The sequence below is a fragment of the Poecile atricapillus genome, chromosome 16 (genome assembly GCF_030490865.1).
Source record: "Poecile atricapillus isolate bPoeAtr1 chromosome 16, bPoeAtr1.hap1, whole genome shotgun sequence".
NCBI classification, from domain to species: Eukaryota; Metazoa; Chordata; class Aves; order Passeriformes; family Paridae; genus Poecile; species Poecile atricapillus.
The window spans coordinates 2,387,092-2,403,391 of record NC_081264.1 but is presented as its reverse complement, the minus strand read 5'-3'; the positions used below and the strand labels follow the sequence as shown (position 1 = coordinate 2,403,391).

Below are 16,300 nucleotides of genomic sequence, written 5' to 3'. Positions count from 1 at the left end.
CTCCGCCCCGCTCGGGTCCGCTCCGCCCCGCTCGGGTCCGCTCCCGCCCCGCTCCGCCCCGCCATGGCCGCCCCCGGGCCGCGCTGAGCCCCCGCGCCGGGAGCCCCGGGCCGCGCCGCCGCCATGGGCTCGCTGTTCCGCGGCGAGCCCGTGTGCCTGGCGCAGCTCTTCCTGCAGAGCGGCTCGGCCTACGAGTGCCTCAGCGAGGTGGGCGAGTGCGGCCTGGCCGAGTTCCGAGACGTGAGTACCGCCGGGGCGCTCTGGGACAGCGCGGGGACCCTGAGGGGCCGAGCCGGGCCCGGGGCCGCCGTCCGGGAGGTGTGGGCTTGGCCCCGGTGGGGCGGTGGAAAGTGCTTTTATTCCCGTCTTTGCCCGGCTCCGACAGGCAGGTGTATGGCCCGTCCCTGAAGGCAGCCTCACAGAATTGTTAGGGTTGGAAGGGATCTCTGGAGATGGTCCGGTCCAGCCCCCGGGCAAGGCAGGGTCACCCAGAGAGGTGACACCGGAGCCCAGGTGGGTGGGATGAGAGATGGGAGGTCAGTGTGGAGCCCCGGCCTCCCCGGCACTCTCGGGGGGGATGCTTTGGCATGGCTGCATCCCACCTTTCTCACAGAAGTAGCTTAAACTTGAGGTTATTTGCAGCGAGATCCCACGGGAGAGCCCCCGACCCACCTGCAGCCTCATTGCCTTCAGCCTGAGCGTGTGTGCTTCCATCCACCCCACTGACAGACCGAGAGAAACACCTGCTCTGTGGGTTTATTGATCACAGGTTCCTGTTCCTGGAGGGATATTTGGCCTTGGAGGAAACTCCCTGCCCGCCTGCCTAACATAAAGTTGGGTTGGGCAGTAATTAGCCACGTCTTTGCGTTGTCTCATCATAATTGTATGCTCCTTCCTTGCTGACTGAAACTTGGAATGTCTTCATATCAAATATATGTTAGAAATGTAGCTTGCAAAATCGCTGCAGGGAAAGCTGGGAAGACTTAAATTAACAGCTAGTTAGTAAATATGGCAGGGAAGAGGAGGCAGATCTGTAAGAATGGTTACATGAGTGTATGCTTAACATTTTGATGTCATTCTAGTTACCTGATACACTATTTATTTTAGAAATAATGCATTAGTAGTTCTGATTTAATAGCTGGATAACAAGTCAGAAATATTGCATGTTCATATTATGGGTATGTATGTAAAATTTAATATTTCAAACAGACTGTGGAAATGCATCACAACAAATTTGTAAAATGGTTTGTTAATTTGAAGTCATTAAGCAACATTTTAAAACTGTTGAAATAACTTTAGGAATGGTTTCTCCAGTAGACCTTGTTATTTTGTTGTTTGATTAAAACTAGCCAATGGCATGGATAATTCTGCCTTAATAAAGCCAACTTTGCTATTTGAAGACTTTGTAATCTTTTTAGGTTTTTGTGCCTTCTCAACTGAAAAGCACTTAGAGCACAGAGCTCATGGAAATTGTCTCCAGGAAGTTGAAGGAACAGCTGTGGTTTTTTAGGGGAGGTTACTATTTTGAATCCCTAATATGCATTTTGTCCTTCTTCTTCAGCTTAACCCAAATGTAAGTGTGTTTCAGAGAAAATATGTGAATGAAGTGAAGAAATGTGAAGAAATGGAAAGAATACTTGGTGAGCTTTATTGTCATGTCTGCTGTTTCTCACCTGTGGCATTACCAGAGTGACACTACTGTGAACGTTTCAGCTACAGTTTTTTTTAACCATCCCAGGTTTTGTAAGCTGTGAAATTTACTTATACTAAATATATTATAATATTTTAAGCTCAGAGGTAAAGAACGGTTGCTAATGTGTTGCTGATAAATAGATGAGGCTGTTTCAGTGTTTGCTACTTAAAACTCTGCAAGGAAAAGGGAAGTTTTAATGTGGATATCTCCTTGACTGTACGATATACCCTGTTTTTTCATGTTGTATAACTCAATACTGTTGATTTTCCAGGCACCCTCAAAAAAACTTCAAGTTATTAATAACTGTGTTTTCATGGTAGTTAATGAATAGAGAAGGGTATGCAGAGCATTACAGCCAACATGCAGATGTCTTCAGTGTATCCTGAGGAAAAGGTGCAATTGAAGGATTCCTTTGATTGGAATCTCTCATCAGAGGCATGTGCTGGTTGTGCCAGCAGCTATTTTGGCAGTCCCCCTGCCCAATGTGAATTGCATTTGTTGTCAAGGTTGCTTAAGCTGCTTTGTTTGAACACTTTTTATGCCAAACGTGGATCAGTGAGCAGCACAACTGTTTCTGGCAGAAGCGATACACAATTGCACCATTAGCAGAAAGTGACACCGTGCAGCAACAAAGAGGTTCTGTGAAATGGTAAAAGCTTCTTAGAAAATACTTGTTGGGAAAGGGAAGGCTCCGAAGTTTGCTTGCTTCTGCAGACTTCCAAGGCAAGAATAGTTTGTGTGTTTTATCCCCACCACTCTTTAAGCTCTTGTTTTTTTAAGACTTCTCGTGTGTGCATTGTTGCTAAAGTGAGTGAATAAAATAGCCTGGGCTTGATGCTGCAGTGTGATTAGCACCATCAAGAGCAGCTGAAGGTCAACTCTGCAGCACTCTGGGAAGTGTAGGAAATGCAGTTTCCATTCTGATTCTGTTTTTCTTCTCACTCCAGGGTATTTAGTACAAGAAATTAAAAAAGCAGATATTCCACTTCCTGAAGGAGATGTTGCTCCTCCTGCCCCCTTGCTGAAACACATTTTAGAAATCCAGGTAACTTCCACTAAACATTTGCCGTTTTCCTTTTTGTCTAATTCCTTGCTGCCAGTGAGGTTTTGGTATTAACACAAAATTCCTGTGAAAGGGTCAAAGCAAACTCAGGGAGCGTGCAGTAGTCGTCCATTGTATTTTGATGCATTAGCACATCACACTGTTCCAGACAGATTATCTGTAGATGCAGTCCCTCAGCCTCATTTAATGCTTTGATACTTACCTAAGGCTCTTTGTGCATCCAAAATTTCCAGGAGTGTTGGAGTTTTACTTGCCCAAGGCTCTGCAGGTGCTGGCCATACAGCAAAACGTGGTGCTGCTTTCTCTGAATGCTTTTTCTGGTTTTGTGTTCGATTAGAAGCTTGTAAAACGCAGATCTAATTTTGAGTAAAATTCTGTTTTGTTGTAATTGTATTAAAAGAATAAATGGGTATCTTCCACCCTGTGCTATCTGCAGTTCTGCCTCCAGGTCTGCATTATTTTGACACAAATTAGGGGCAGAGCAGTAGGCTCAACAGATGCCAGTGGAGGATCAAGTGTACTCAATACAAAGCAATCCTTGGCTAGAGATAAAACCTTTAGTTAATTAAGCAATGGGAAACTCCTGTCACTGTGTCAAATTATTATGTATTGAAAATGCATGTTCCAAAATCCTGTAACTAATGCTGTGTCTTTTCTTTACTCTGTGTCTTAGGAACAGCTGCAGAAGCTGGAGACAGAATTGAGGGAAGTAACTAAAAACAAAGGAAAATTGAGGAGAAACCTGCTTGAATTGACAGAATACAAGTACATGTTACAGATCACACAGAATTTTGTCAGGAGAACACCTGAGGTATTGCTTGGGGTGTTTGGCAGGGATTGTTGTCGTGTGGCATTTTTGTGATTTTTCCCCATTGAATTGTTCGAAAATGAAGGTGTAATTGTGTAATTTGGTGCATAAATTGTGCTAAGAAATTTACAGTGTAGTTTTGCAGCACTATAATTGTTAAGAGCAGTGTACTTGAGATCCAGGATCTCTCTGTTGCCTGAATTGAACACAGAAATGAGTTTTTTATTTTTAATTAAACCATTTACCTAATTTCCTTTTCTTCTTTAGAATAATAATGGCATGAGAGGGGTTTGTTTTCCTGAAAGCAATTAATGTTTTTTGGTTTTTTTATTATTTTTATTTTCTAGCATGAATCCTATTTACATGGAAATTTTGAAGAATTTTCTTCTGTGGAAAATGAGCCATTGGTGGATTTAAACCGCACGCACAGACTGAGTACCTCACTGGGGTGGGTATGGCATGTGCTGTTTCAGAAGTGCTTGATGAGGGGTTGTAAAGAATTGGTTGTTCTCTTAAAAGATGGCCTGTAGTGGTTTCAGGTGTGCCAAACAGTTTTAGACAGGACAGGAGCCTGGCCCCTGTGTACCTTTGTAACAAACTCAGATTATTTCAAGAGATAAACAGGACAGCGCCCAAAAAAGCTGTTACAAAGCTTCCAAGGATGTGTGTAAAGGAAAATCTCTAAATCAATACTTCCTTCTATTGTTTAAACTCTTTTTCTGTGATAAACACAGTGTTTTAATCACCTGGTGGTGTCAGTTGTAAATGTAACATTGATTGTGTTGCTTTTAAAATGCTGAATGGATACTGCTCTCTATGGCATTGTTATAAGAGGGTGTCTTCCAAGAAGAAGGAAATAATCTCATTGTCACAGAAATAATTAGTTAGAAGTAATTCTAGTTGTGTGCTCAGGTCTGAAGCCTGTTTATTTTACAAATAGTTTTATATACCAGCTGGTATTTTCTATTCCAGTTACTTCCTGTTCATGGTGATGCTTCCTTCCCTAGCCATAGCAGATACTAAATTATTGTGGTGATGTATGTTGAATTTCATTTTTTTTTCTTGTAAATTTTATCTTCTGTTTCAAAATTTTCTTTTTCCTAGATTCATATCTGGGTTAGTTCACATTTCAAAGATTGAAGCATTTGAAAAAATGCTGTGGAGAGTCTGTAAAGGCTATCCCTTTCTCACCTATGCAGAGCTGGATGAGGCTCTGGAAGATCCAGATACAGTGAGTAAACATTGTAATGATGAGTTTATTTCATTTGTACTTTTCATATGATGTGGAAGAATTGCTGCTCAGGTGTGTCTGCAGTAAATGGAAATGATTTCCCAATGTCCTTAGAGAAAAAACTGTTTTGAAGTATTAGAATTTGTAACATTTTAAAATTCAAGGTTGTAGAAGTGTCAATTAATTGGTCATGGTTCAGCCTGAGGAACTTCATTGTGGAATAGTGATGACTTTATGATTTGCCACCTTGGTCAAAATACGTGGCAGGAACGGCTGCTTGGATATTTATTAACTAGGTCTGCACAGTGCATTGCCTTTTAATAGCCATTTCACTTGTTCATTCAGTAGCTAAGAAAGAGTCAAGTACAGCTAGTTTTCTGTGAAGTTTTTAATGTGAACTTACAAAATTAATTTTTTGTAAATCAATTATGGCAGCCTAATCTGTTGCTTTTTTTTTTTTTCCCTTAAATTCTAATTTGTTACCTTTTTAAAATATTCTTTTCTTACTCACAAGAATTGTGAGATAGTAAAATATAATGTCTCTGATTTTCCCTGGAAACTTTTTCTGTTTTTCTCTAATATTAAAAAAATGAGATATAGACACAGTTGAATTTTATTGTTTTATCTTCACTTAACGGATGGAAGATTAATGCTACTAACACAGTTTTATTACTTACCTGTATAATTATGTCACAGTGGAATTGTTAGTTAAAATATAATTCATCAGCCTTACTTTTTTGTGTTTTTTTAGGGTGAAACCACAAAGTGGGCTGTTTTTTTAGTGTCCTATTGGGGCGAACAAATTGGTCAAAAAGTTAAGAAGATTTGTGACTGGTAAGAAGTAAATCTATGTACATTCCTTTATACCTGGGGTATTTTCTAGTTGGTTTTTCTCCTGCACCCCTTTCTTATAAGTATTGATTTTTAGACAAGGTTTTTTACATTAAATTTGTTTCTCCCCTTATTGCATCCAGCTCTATAATTACGCAGTGTACAAATAAATATATGAGTCATTTTGCTTGCAGTCTTCACCAAGTACAGACAAAATACTGCCTCTGAGTTGAATCTGTTCTGTGGTTATTTAGTGATATGTTGCAAATTTGGCTGTGGCAGGGGGTTGGGTGATGTATTTTGGCGGAGTTTGGTCATTTAACACAGCCCTGTGTTCCTGCAGCTATCGCTGTCACGTGTACCCCTACCCCGACACCACCGAGGAGCGCCAGGCTGTGGTCGAAGGACTCAATGTTCGTATTCAGGATCTTGAAACTGTGAGTAAAGAACAGATTTCCTTTTGCTGGAGCTGTTGCACCCTAGGAAATAATCTGATGAATCACAGTGTTAAATATGATTTCTAACATACATACAGCTTTGGAGCTGATGAGACAGTAAGTTGTGTTCCTGGTCTCGTGTTGCACATATCTGTTAAATCTCACAGCACGTGGCACTGCCTTCTGTTCTCAGCAGAAGTTTGCTTGCCCTCCTAAGAACATGGCCCAGCACCGGACATGTACGAGGTGCTCTTGCTGTGATCAGCACAGCCACTGTCACATTCTCAGTGACATCTTTGGTTTTTTCTCAAACAAAGGTGCTGAATAAAACTGAGGAATACTTGCGCCAGGTCTTGTATAAAGCATCGGAATCCATCTATACTTGGGTTATCCAAGTGAAGAAGATGAAAGCCATTTACCATGTCCTTAACCTGTGCAGTTTTGATGTCACAAATAAATGTTTAATTGCTGAGGTTTGGTGTCCACTGGCTGATCTCCACAAATTGCACCATGCATTGGAGGAAGGCTCGGTAAGTCACCTAAATACTCACTGATGTTAAAGATTTTATCTTGAACTAACTATATGCATAAGGAAAGAAAATAATTATTAACAATAGACTGAAAGTAGCCACAGACAGATGTGGGTCTCTGTATAAAACAGGTTTTTTATAAGCAGAGCCTTTATTTAGTGTTGTGTGTAGTGGTTTTTTACCCTTTAATAACTTCTATATTGGACCTGAGTCCAGCTGGGCCCACAGCACTATTTGCAGTCATGCAGAAGGTGCCAGTTCCCTTGCATTGGTTTTTATTTTATGGGAGAAAATTTGTAATAACTGATCTTTGTTTTATAATATTGTTACTGATAAGTCTCATCTGATACTTGATATGAAGAATTAGAACATTGTGCATAATGCATAATCTGTTTTCAGAGGGGGTACAAAGGGGTAAATGTTAAACTTGGGGCTTAATTTAATGGTATTTTTGGATCAGTAAAACTGCTGATAGAGCAAATGTTTTCACTTTGATTAGATTAACAGAGGTCTTACACAAGTGTATCTTCTGTCTGTAATTAGAGGAAGAGTGGAGCTGCAATTTCATCATTCATGAATACCATCCCAACAACACAACCTCCTCCGACTTTGATACGTACCAATAAATTCACCTCAGGGTTCCAGAGCATCGTTGATGCTTATGGAGTTGGAAGCTACGGGGAAGTTAATCCAGGTTGGTCCTTCTGAAAGCTGTGCTGTGCTGTCATTGCTGATTGCCTTGATACCTTGCTGAATTGGACACTGGCAAAGGCCAATTGGTGACAATCATACTGCTTGTTAGTAGCTGTTTTAAAATTTCAGTAGCTCGTCAAAAGTGCAAACAGTGCTCCAAGCAGCAAGATGGGATTTGGTTTTTTGGAGTTATTTTAGCATGAAAGGTAGTGGTAATAGCTGTGTAATTTTTCTTTTATATGTGTTATTTTGGGTAAGGAAGGTACTTAGGGGAAAAAAAAAGAAAACTGGTAATGGTAACTGATCTTACTGAGGTGTGGAGCTCATCACTTGAAAAATCCAGCTTGCTGTATAGCCCACTTTAATATGTACTTGTAGCTATGTTGACTGCATCATTCTGCACAAGAGAATGTACCATATAGTGCAGACCTGAAATAGCCACAGAGGAAGGACTGCTTGGTTGGGTTTTATTTCCTGGGCTCATATTATTATCCTCAGAATTGTCAGCTGCTGCTCAACTGTGAAGTTATCATTGCTACACAACAACCAAACTTTAAACTGAGTTAAATTTACAGTGTTGGGGAAAGGTCTCTGAGTAGGGGATGAAATATCTTTCAGACTTAAAAACTTTGAGAGATTTAAGTACGGGATTGCTTAGGGATAATGCAGAGAGAACATCATCTGTTGTGCTGTGCCTGAAATCTGCTGTGTTACCCTTGCAGCTCTCTATACCATCATCACTTTCCCCTTCTTGTTCGCGGTCATGTTTGGAGACTTCGGGCACGGGCTGCTCATGTTCATATTTGCACTCCTGACAATACTGTATGAAAACCACCCTAGGTTAAAAAGAGTGCAATATGAGGTAAAAGGAATTACAAATTATTTACTTCCCATCCAGCCAGATCATTTGAACAGTCACTGTTTTTTGCATGGGTATTTAATTAGGGGTTTTTCCATTCTTTTAGGATTTTCTGTTTTTAAAGCCTGCATATTCCTTGAGATTAATGTAATATTTAAACTATTCACTTTCCTTGAAAGAGCAGAAATAATCAAGTTGTAATGAAATGCTTAGAAAAAATTAATTGATGCTTTTAAGCTTGTCTTTCATTCCACCAGGGCTACTCAGTGATGTGTTTTACAGAATGTCATTACAGTGACAACTTGAGGAGAAAATTATTTTTCAAATATCACCTTTTATTGTTTATAAAAAGAGTTGTAGTTTGAAATTTATTAAACTTCACTTCAATTTTTTAATCATACTGGTTGGAATGCGGGAACACCTGCATCATTAGAATTATGTTCATTAAGAATGCCTGCAAATATGTAATTTCTTGTAAAGTAATCCCAGGAAGGAAGTGGCTTAAAGAGAACCTTCCTTTATGTAAGGACGCAGGTCATAAAAATCTGTGTGTGTCATGGGAGCTCATATTCCTTAACGACTGTTCACAAATAAATTTTAGATTTTAGAAGTCTTTATGTGTCCAAAAATGTGGTTCTTTTAGACACATCTAGCTAACCTTTGCTCACATAACAGATGATATTCTCTACTTTTTCTTTTTCCCCGATACTGACAGATAATGAAAATGGTATTTGAAGGCCGATATGTGATATTGTTAATGGGGCTGTTTTCTATATACACTGGATTGATCTATAATGACTGTTTTTCAAAGTCAATAAATATATTTGGATCTGGATGGAGTGTTTCAGCAATGTTTGAACGGAAGGTTTGGAGGTGAGCAGCATGTTTGCTATACCATTAAGCCAGAGATATATTTCCTGCAGCAGTTTAACCTTTTTGTTCACATGTTTTAACTATCCTGTTATGGTTTGTCTTTACACTGATGTTTTAGTTTATATTTTCCAGGTGTATGTGTGTCTATATAAAGATTTTCAGAGGAATAGAAAACACAGGTCTAGTTTTGGATTTATTTGTCCTAGGTCATGCTTCTGGAATGAGTATCTGAGTGGCATTAGCCTCTACTAAAAGGGATTAACTATTAATGAAGTAAATTAATTACCTGGCAATCATTAGTCTCTGCACAGCTTTTCTTGACAGTAAAAAAAAAAAAAAAGAAAATAGTCTATGTGAATTGTCAAATCTGCTTTTTCTCAGAGTGGGATAACCTCACTGATTTGAGGCATCATGACCCTTTGGTATATAAATGTTCACAGCTTGCTTCTCACAGTGCCTTACAAAACAGGATGTGGCTTCAAATAATCAAGACCACTGACGTTGGTTAAAATTTGAATGGGTTGTGTGTGCTGTGGTAATGAAAAACTATGTAAAAATTTAGTAGAAACTTCCCCAAATGCAAAAAAAGGTAGCAATTATTCTTTGGGTGTTTGACAGTGAATTTTATGCAAAAGCAAACTGTGAACTTCTAAAATAAAACTTTGAGTTTTAGGGAAATGTGGAATAAAATCCATAAACTTTGTTTTGGAAGATAGTGAATGTGAATCAAGCCCAGATTGTGAGATTCTAGGTGTTTTATGTTGGTATTGTTTGTTTTAGTCAGGATTTTTGTGCCTAGAAATCCTTTCGAATCATGACGGGGTGGGTTAGGTAAAGGAAAGCAGGAGCAGTGTCCTGCAGAACTGGAAGTATGTTGTCATTATGTTTCAAGTGTCAAATCTGAGTGTGTTTTTCTTTCACTACAGCCTTGAGGACCTGAAATCTAATCGATATTTAGTGCTGGATCCAAATGTTTCTGGTGTCTACAATGGAGTTTATCCCTTCGGAATTGATCCGGTTAGTTTCATTCTTTCTAATTATCCACTTGTCATGATCAGTCTTTGTCCATTGGATTTTGGTATGTGTATAAATAAGATACTTCTGACTAAGAAAAAAATACATTTCTGTTTGCATTCTCTGGTCAACAAGACCTTTTCTTCTGACAAGCCAAAGATTAAACTATTTTTACAAAACTCAAATTTCAGTTGTGACCTCCATTTGAGGTAGAATTCTGGTCACCAGTAGAAAAAGGATACTGGTTTATTCTTTCTGTTATGATGTTCTTCAATGCTGGTTTGGTGTTTTCTTCTTCAGATATGGAATTTGGCAAGCAACCGTCTCACTTTTTTAAATTCATTCAAAATGAAAATGTCTGTGATCTTTGGAGTGACTCACATGACATTTGGAGTCGTATTGGGGCTGTTTAACCACTTGTAAGTACAAGAAGTTAAAATAATACCAACACTATTTTTTTGTCAAGTCTGGAATTATAACATATTCTCTTAGTCTTGTAAGTGAAACTGGAATTATTTTTTGAGAACAGAATAAGAGTAACTGTGAAAACTGTTCTTAAAAAAAGACAATAATGGAGAAGTCTTCACATATGTAAGATGATGGTTCAGTATTGTGCTAAAAAATCCCGAAACACATTAATACAAGACTTTTATTTCACTTGTTGGTAAATAAAGTTACATGCCTCTTACAGTTTTTGTTTCCACTAAAATACCTGGTAAAATTTCACTGAAGAAAAATGAGCTCTGGATTGTAATATCAGTCTTGCTGTTTAAAAGTCATTTATTTTATTGAAATCATATTTGGGCTGTGTTGGTAAAACTTTTATTTTTTTTCTGCATTTCAACTTTTCAGGCATTTCAAGAAGACCTATAATATTTATTTGGTTTTTATTCCTCAACTTCTATTCATGTTGTGCATATTTGGCTACCTGGTGTTCTTGATCTTCTTTAAATGGTTGGCGTACTCTGCAGAGGACTCTGCAGCTGCCCCCAGTATTCTGATACAGTTTATTAACATGTTCCTGTTTCCTGGTAGTGAAACAAAGAGCTTCTTCAGTGGCCAGGTGAGTAATGCTCTTCCAAGCTTTTTGGGAATCCTGTGTTCCCCTATGCAGATAATACTTTAAAGGAAAAGGGGAGGGCTTTTCCTACTTTGGATTTTGTGATCTAATCTGATTTTCCTTCCCCCCAAACAGATTCCTCTGCAGAAGTTTTTACTCTGTGTTGCTTTTTTTTGTGTTCCTGTAATGCTGCTTGGTAAACCACTTTATCTCTACTGGTTGCACAGTGGAGGCCAAGGCATAAGAATGTACAGGGTAAGTACTGAAAGACACATTTCCTCAGTGTAGAATTCAGCTGCTGTTTTACTGCACAGGGTATGTCCTTACTGGGTATTTCATAGAATGGGTTGGGTTGGAAGGGAACTTAAAGCTCATCTCATTCCATCCTCTGCGATAGGCAGGGACACCTCCCACTATCCCAGGTTGCTCCAAGCCCCTCCAGCCTTGCTTTGGACACTTCCAGGGATGGGGTAGCCACAGCTTCTCTGGGAAAACTGTGCCAGGGCCTCACCACCCTCATAGGAAAGATCTTATTTCTATATATATCTAACCTAAATAAGCCCATTACTCCTTGTCTTATTAATTTCTGCTCAATTTTGGACAGTTTTGGATTGAAACACATAGTAGTACTTTGTTCCTCGAAATTTTTTTGCCTTTGCCTGTGACTACTTTAAGTAAACTTAAAAAATGACAGTGGCAGCCTGCTTGAAGACACAACACATTCCCATTTTGTAGAGTGGCTACAAGCTTATCCGAAAAGAAAGTGAAGAAGAGCTTTGTCTCCTGTCATGTCATGATCTCGAAGAAGGAGTCAGTCATTCAGACAGCGGGCACAGGGAGGGGGATGCAGAGGAGGTAATGTTTTCACTTAATCTCTGGTTTGTATGTTCTTAAAAGCAAATTAGAAGCGAACAATCAGTAGATAACCTGTACACTGCGTGCTGAGAAGTTTTGAAGAAACTCAGCTGAGCCTTTACAAAGACCTTGGTGTCCAAATGCAGTTTCCTTATAGTTAATTGTTGCTATTTTATCGTTGTTTTTTGGTATTTTCAGACTGTTACAGTAAAACACAACCTATCTGTCATAGAAAACAGTGTTTTATTTGCAATTGAGACTCTGCATCTAGGAGTACAGGTTTTTTTGTACTGAAGAGTGGGATAAAAACTTTGTCTAGTTTTCTGGATTCTTAAACTTGAGGCAAGGCAGTGACTGCCCAGTTAATTAATCTTGGCTTTTCATCTGGACAAAAGTCTTTCTATGTCTGCAAATTACATCTTGTGATGAGGATTATTGCTCATGGGGGTTGGGGGACATGGGCAGCATTCCTACACCCCACCCACTGCCTCTGTTTAGTTTGGGCAAATTTTTAAAAGTCTGGGCAGATTCCAGTGATTCCATGTGAATTGAAAGACAGAATTGCTTCAGTTTCCTAATGTGCAGAATATGTATAGTTCTCATCTCACTGGGGTAGTAGACTCTTGTTTTGGTGTATAAAAAATACAAGAATTACTTGCTCAAAAAAAGTGTCTTATACAAAGTAAGTGTTGAAATACAGTGTTCAGACCAAGTAAGTGTTGAAATTTTCAGTTCTATCAGTTTTGAAACTCTTCATTAGTAACAATTATTTATATTTAGAACCTACAGTATTAATGTATTAATTTCTATCACTACCATTGCTGATAATTACCCCTGCTTTTGAAGATGAAAAAATTGATATTGTAGACTTAGAATTAGAACCTCAATAGAGTGGGAATTAGAACCATGGCTGGTTATAGTACTTAAAGTTTTCAAATATTAGATCATATTCCTTGTGGAAAACATAAATTGCATTTGCTTTTATCTATCAAAAAGGTAATACTGGAAAACTGTAGCATCTGATTTTTTTTTATGTTATCTTTGTAATAAGGATCTTCTACATGGCACACTTTTTTTTCCTGATATAAAATCAATTTATTACCCTTCAATGGAATTCTTCTTCCATGTGGGAAGGATTTGCAGGTGAATGTTTTTGCTCTCTTCTGTTTTGTTCTCTTTGTTGTTAAAATTAATACAAATGTATTCTTATCTTTTAGCTGAACTTGGCAGATGTTTTTATGAATCAAGCAATTCATACCATTGAATACTGTCTGGGATGCATCTCTAACACAGCCTCATACCTGAGACTCTGGGCATTGAGTCTTGCTCATGCACGTAAGTCGGGGTGGGTTTTTTAATGTTTTTTAATATTTTTTGATTTTTTTTTCCTACATCTGTATTTTTAATGCTGTTAGAGGGAGGCTGACCTGTTCAAGTGATACCACTATGAAATAAACTTTTTCTCAATATAAAGAAAAAAATCCCTATTTCAACTAACCATGGCCTATGGAGGCCTCCAAACTAAAGCTGTGACTTTATGTAAAATATTGCTCTCAGTAGATCTGATTTTGGCACTGAGGTGTATCTTTAAACATTTGAGGGGATGGGGGCAGCTGTCTGGAGGGGGGAATTGCTTATAGCTCACATGTTCAGCAGGTGCTCTTATATTGGTTAAATGAACAGGTCAGAGTGTCTCAGTGGGTGAAGATACTCAGTACCAACATTAATTATGGCAACTTTCTGGTTTTTATTAGAGTTATCAGAAATTCTGTGGCAGATGGTGTTGAGGATGGGTCTCCGTGTGGATACGAAGTTCGGTGTCTTGCTGCTAATCCCTGTTCTGGCATTCTTTGCTGTGCTGACAGTTTTTATTCTGCTGGTCATGGAGGGGCTTTCTGCTTTTCTCCATGCAATACGACTTCACTGGTACGTTCATTTTTTTCTATATTCCACTTCAGCATGTATTGGCTCCTTTAAGAGGAATTTTTATGGCAAAATTTTAGATGTCTTATTAAAAAGGGAAAGTGCATAATTCAACAGCCTCATTGCTACTGAAATACATTTATTTAGTTATATTAAATAAATGGCTTGTTAGTTGGATTTGATTGTTCCTCTGGAATATTTTCAGTAGATTCAAATATTATATTGGCTTATGATACATTTTAACTTCAACCACATTAACAAAATATAAGTAGATTTGATTTGTACTTTTCATAATGTAGAATATTAATAACTTGGTTAAGTATTTTTAATTTTAGAGTCTGGTTATCTCACTACATAGTTTCAGTTCATTTATTAGTGACTGGGGCTGCCAACCCTTAAGTATTTTAATCTTTTTTTCAGTCTTGCTATTACAAGCTCTGCACTTTGGAGTGGATTCAGAGCATGTTTGCTTTGAAATCTGATGAAATTTGCAAGACAGGAGGTACAGCTGCATAGATGACAGGTTGTCCTGATTATATTGCGTGTTTGCAAAACAATTGACTAGAACTCAGTAAGCCAGGAGTAAGAAATGAGCCATTACAGCCCAGTTTAGTGCATGAGGGTCTCCTGAGAAGCATAAAGTTAGCCTGGGACTGCGATGGAAAGGTTAAATAGCTGCACAAAACAAGTGAGAGGATTGGAGTTGGTTTTATTCAGCTTCTTGAGTTGCACAGTTCTGTCCCTTGACAGCTAATTTTGGATTCATGTGCAGATTCTGTTTTTTTGTCTCGTTTCAGGGTGGAATTTCAAAACAAATTCTATTCCGGTGGAGGATACAAGTTTACGCCTTTCTCTTTTAAGCACATTTCTTTAAATTTTAATAAAGATGGTGCATTATAATTTGGCTGCAGAAATGTTTGGAATTGTCTGCGAATAACTGCGTGATTGGATCTTGCCTATTGAATGGTTTCTTGTGGAACAAAGTGGTTTTCACTGATTGCCTTATAACGCAGCCAAACAATTCTGTAAAGCATACCTCCTCTAGAAAGACATAGCAGATCTGGAGCATCTTGTAAAATATATAGATATAAAATGTACACTTTTCTTGATAAACTAATATTGTAAATTAATTTTATTCTTTAAAAAACAAAAAGTTGTTACTGCTTGTCCTGAAACCCATGTAGACTTTTTTTTTGAGTCTCTTTATTTTCTTGAATGGTTATTTTTAAGTTATCTGAAAGACTCTTCATTATATTAAACATTAATTACTAATCACATAACCCCGCTGCATCTTGTGCACTTTGGGAACCATTCAACAATGCAATACAAGCAATGTCTGTTTTCAGTCTGTATTCCAGGATGATTATGAAATGTAAATTTATACACACCAATGCAATGTGCTGTTTTTTGGCCGTATTTAAAATTGCACTGAAATTGTTATCTGTTCATTCTGGGTTCTGCCTGGAGTTAATACTTCAAGCTTTTGGAAGGCACACTGATATTTATATTTAATGTTATGGAAGAAGGCAGGATTAGAAGTATTACTCCTCTTTTTTTCCCCTGTAGCGAGGAATAACTTTTGCACATGGAATAAAGAATTGGTCTCGATCCCTGTTTGTTTGGCTGTAAAGATACACAAACCGCATTCCCTGATATTGTGGAACCTAATTTATACCGCATAGGTGGACAGGGGTCGTTTTATATTATTTTTGTATCAGTCTGAAATTGGGGATATTGCCATGATATTTTAACATCTGTGCCATACGAACAGCACAAATTTTTCACTTGTTTCATACGAATTCCCAATAAAGCCTCGTTTGCGCTGTGCCGAGCGGGCCCTGTGTTTGTCCGTACCCTTTTCCCTGGCTCGGGCGGCGCTGAGGGGAACGAGCGGCTCTGAGGGGCGGCCGGTGCCGCGGGCAGCAGCCCCCGTGAGGGGCGGCGGGAACTGAGGGGACCGAGCGGCCGGTGCTGAGGGAAGAGCGGCCGTGAGGGACGGGCGGTGCCCCGGGGACCCTGCGCTCGTGAGGGGCCGCCCGTGCTGAGGGGAACGAGCTCCCGTGAGGGGCGGCGGCTGCTGCGGGGAGCCAGCGCTCGTGAGGGGCGGCGGGAACTGAGGGGAGCGAGCGGCCGTGACAACCGGCCGGTGTTGAAGGGACCGAGCAGCCGTGATAACCGGCCGGTGTTGAGGGGAGCGAGCGGCCGTGACAACCGGCCGGTGTTGAGGGGAGCGAGCGGCCGTGACAACCGGCCGGTGTTGAGGGGAGCGAGCGGCCGTGACAACCGGCCGGTGTTGAGGGGAGCGAGCGGCCGTGATAACCGGCCGGTGTTGAGGGGAGCGAGCGGCTGTTGCCGAGGGGAAACAGCGCTCGCGACGGGCGGCCCGTGTGGCGCAGCAAGGTCCGCGCGGGGCAGGCTCGGTACGGGAGC

General features: G+C 39.7%; 1 protein-coding gene across 1 annotated transcript; it reads left to right on the top strand.

Moving 5' to 3' along the window:
• The first annotated feature begins 9 nt into the window (after window positions 1–9).
• ATP6V0A2 (ATPase H+ transporting V0 subunit a2) lies at window positions 10–15,698 on the top strand. The gene is made up of 20 exons (XM_058851107.1): window positions 10–240; window positions 1,562–1,640; window positions 2,641–2,738; window positions 3,430–3,567; window positions 3,912–4,012; window positions 4,669–4,795; window positions 5,547–5,629; window positions 5,970–6,063; window positions 6,381–6,593; window positions 7,137–7,287; window positions 8,009–8,148; window positions 8,861–9,018; window positions 9,945–10,035; window positions 10,333–10,451; window positions 10,885–11,095; window positions 11,228–11,347; window positions 11,828–11,947; window positions 13,165–13,282; window positions 13,702–13,873; window positions 14,668–15,698. Exons 1-20 carry the CDS (start codon window positions 124–126, stop codon window positions 14,768–14,770), a joined length of 2,553 nt encoding a protein of 850 aa, XP_058707090.1. The 5' UTR covers window positions 10–123; the 3' UTR covers window positions 14,771–15,698.
• The last annotated feature ends 602 nt before the right edge of the window (window positions 15,699–16,300 follow it).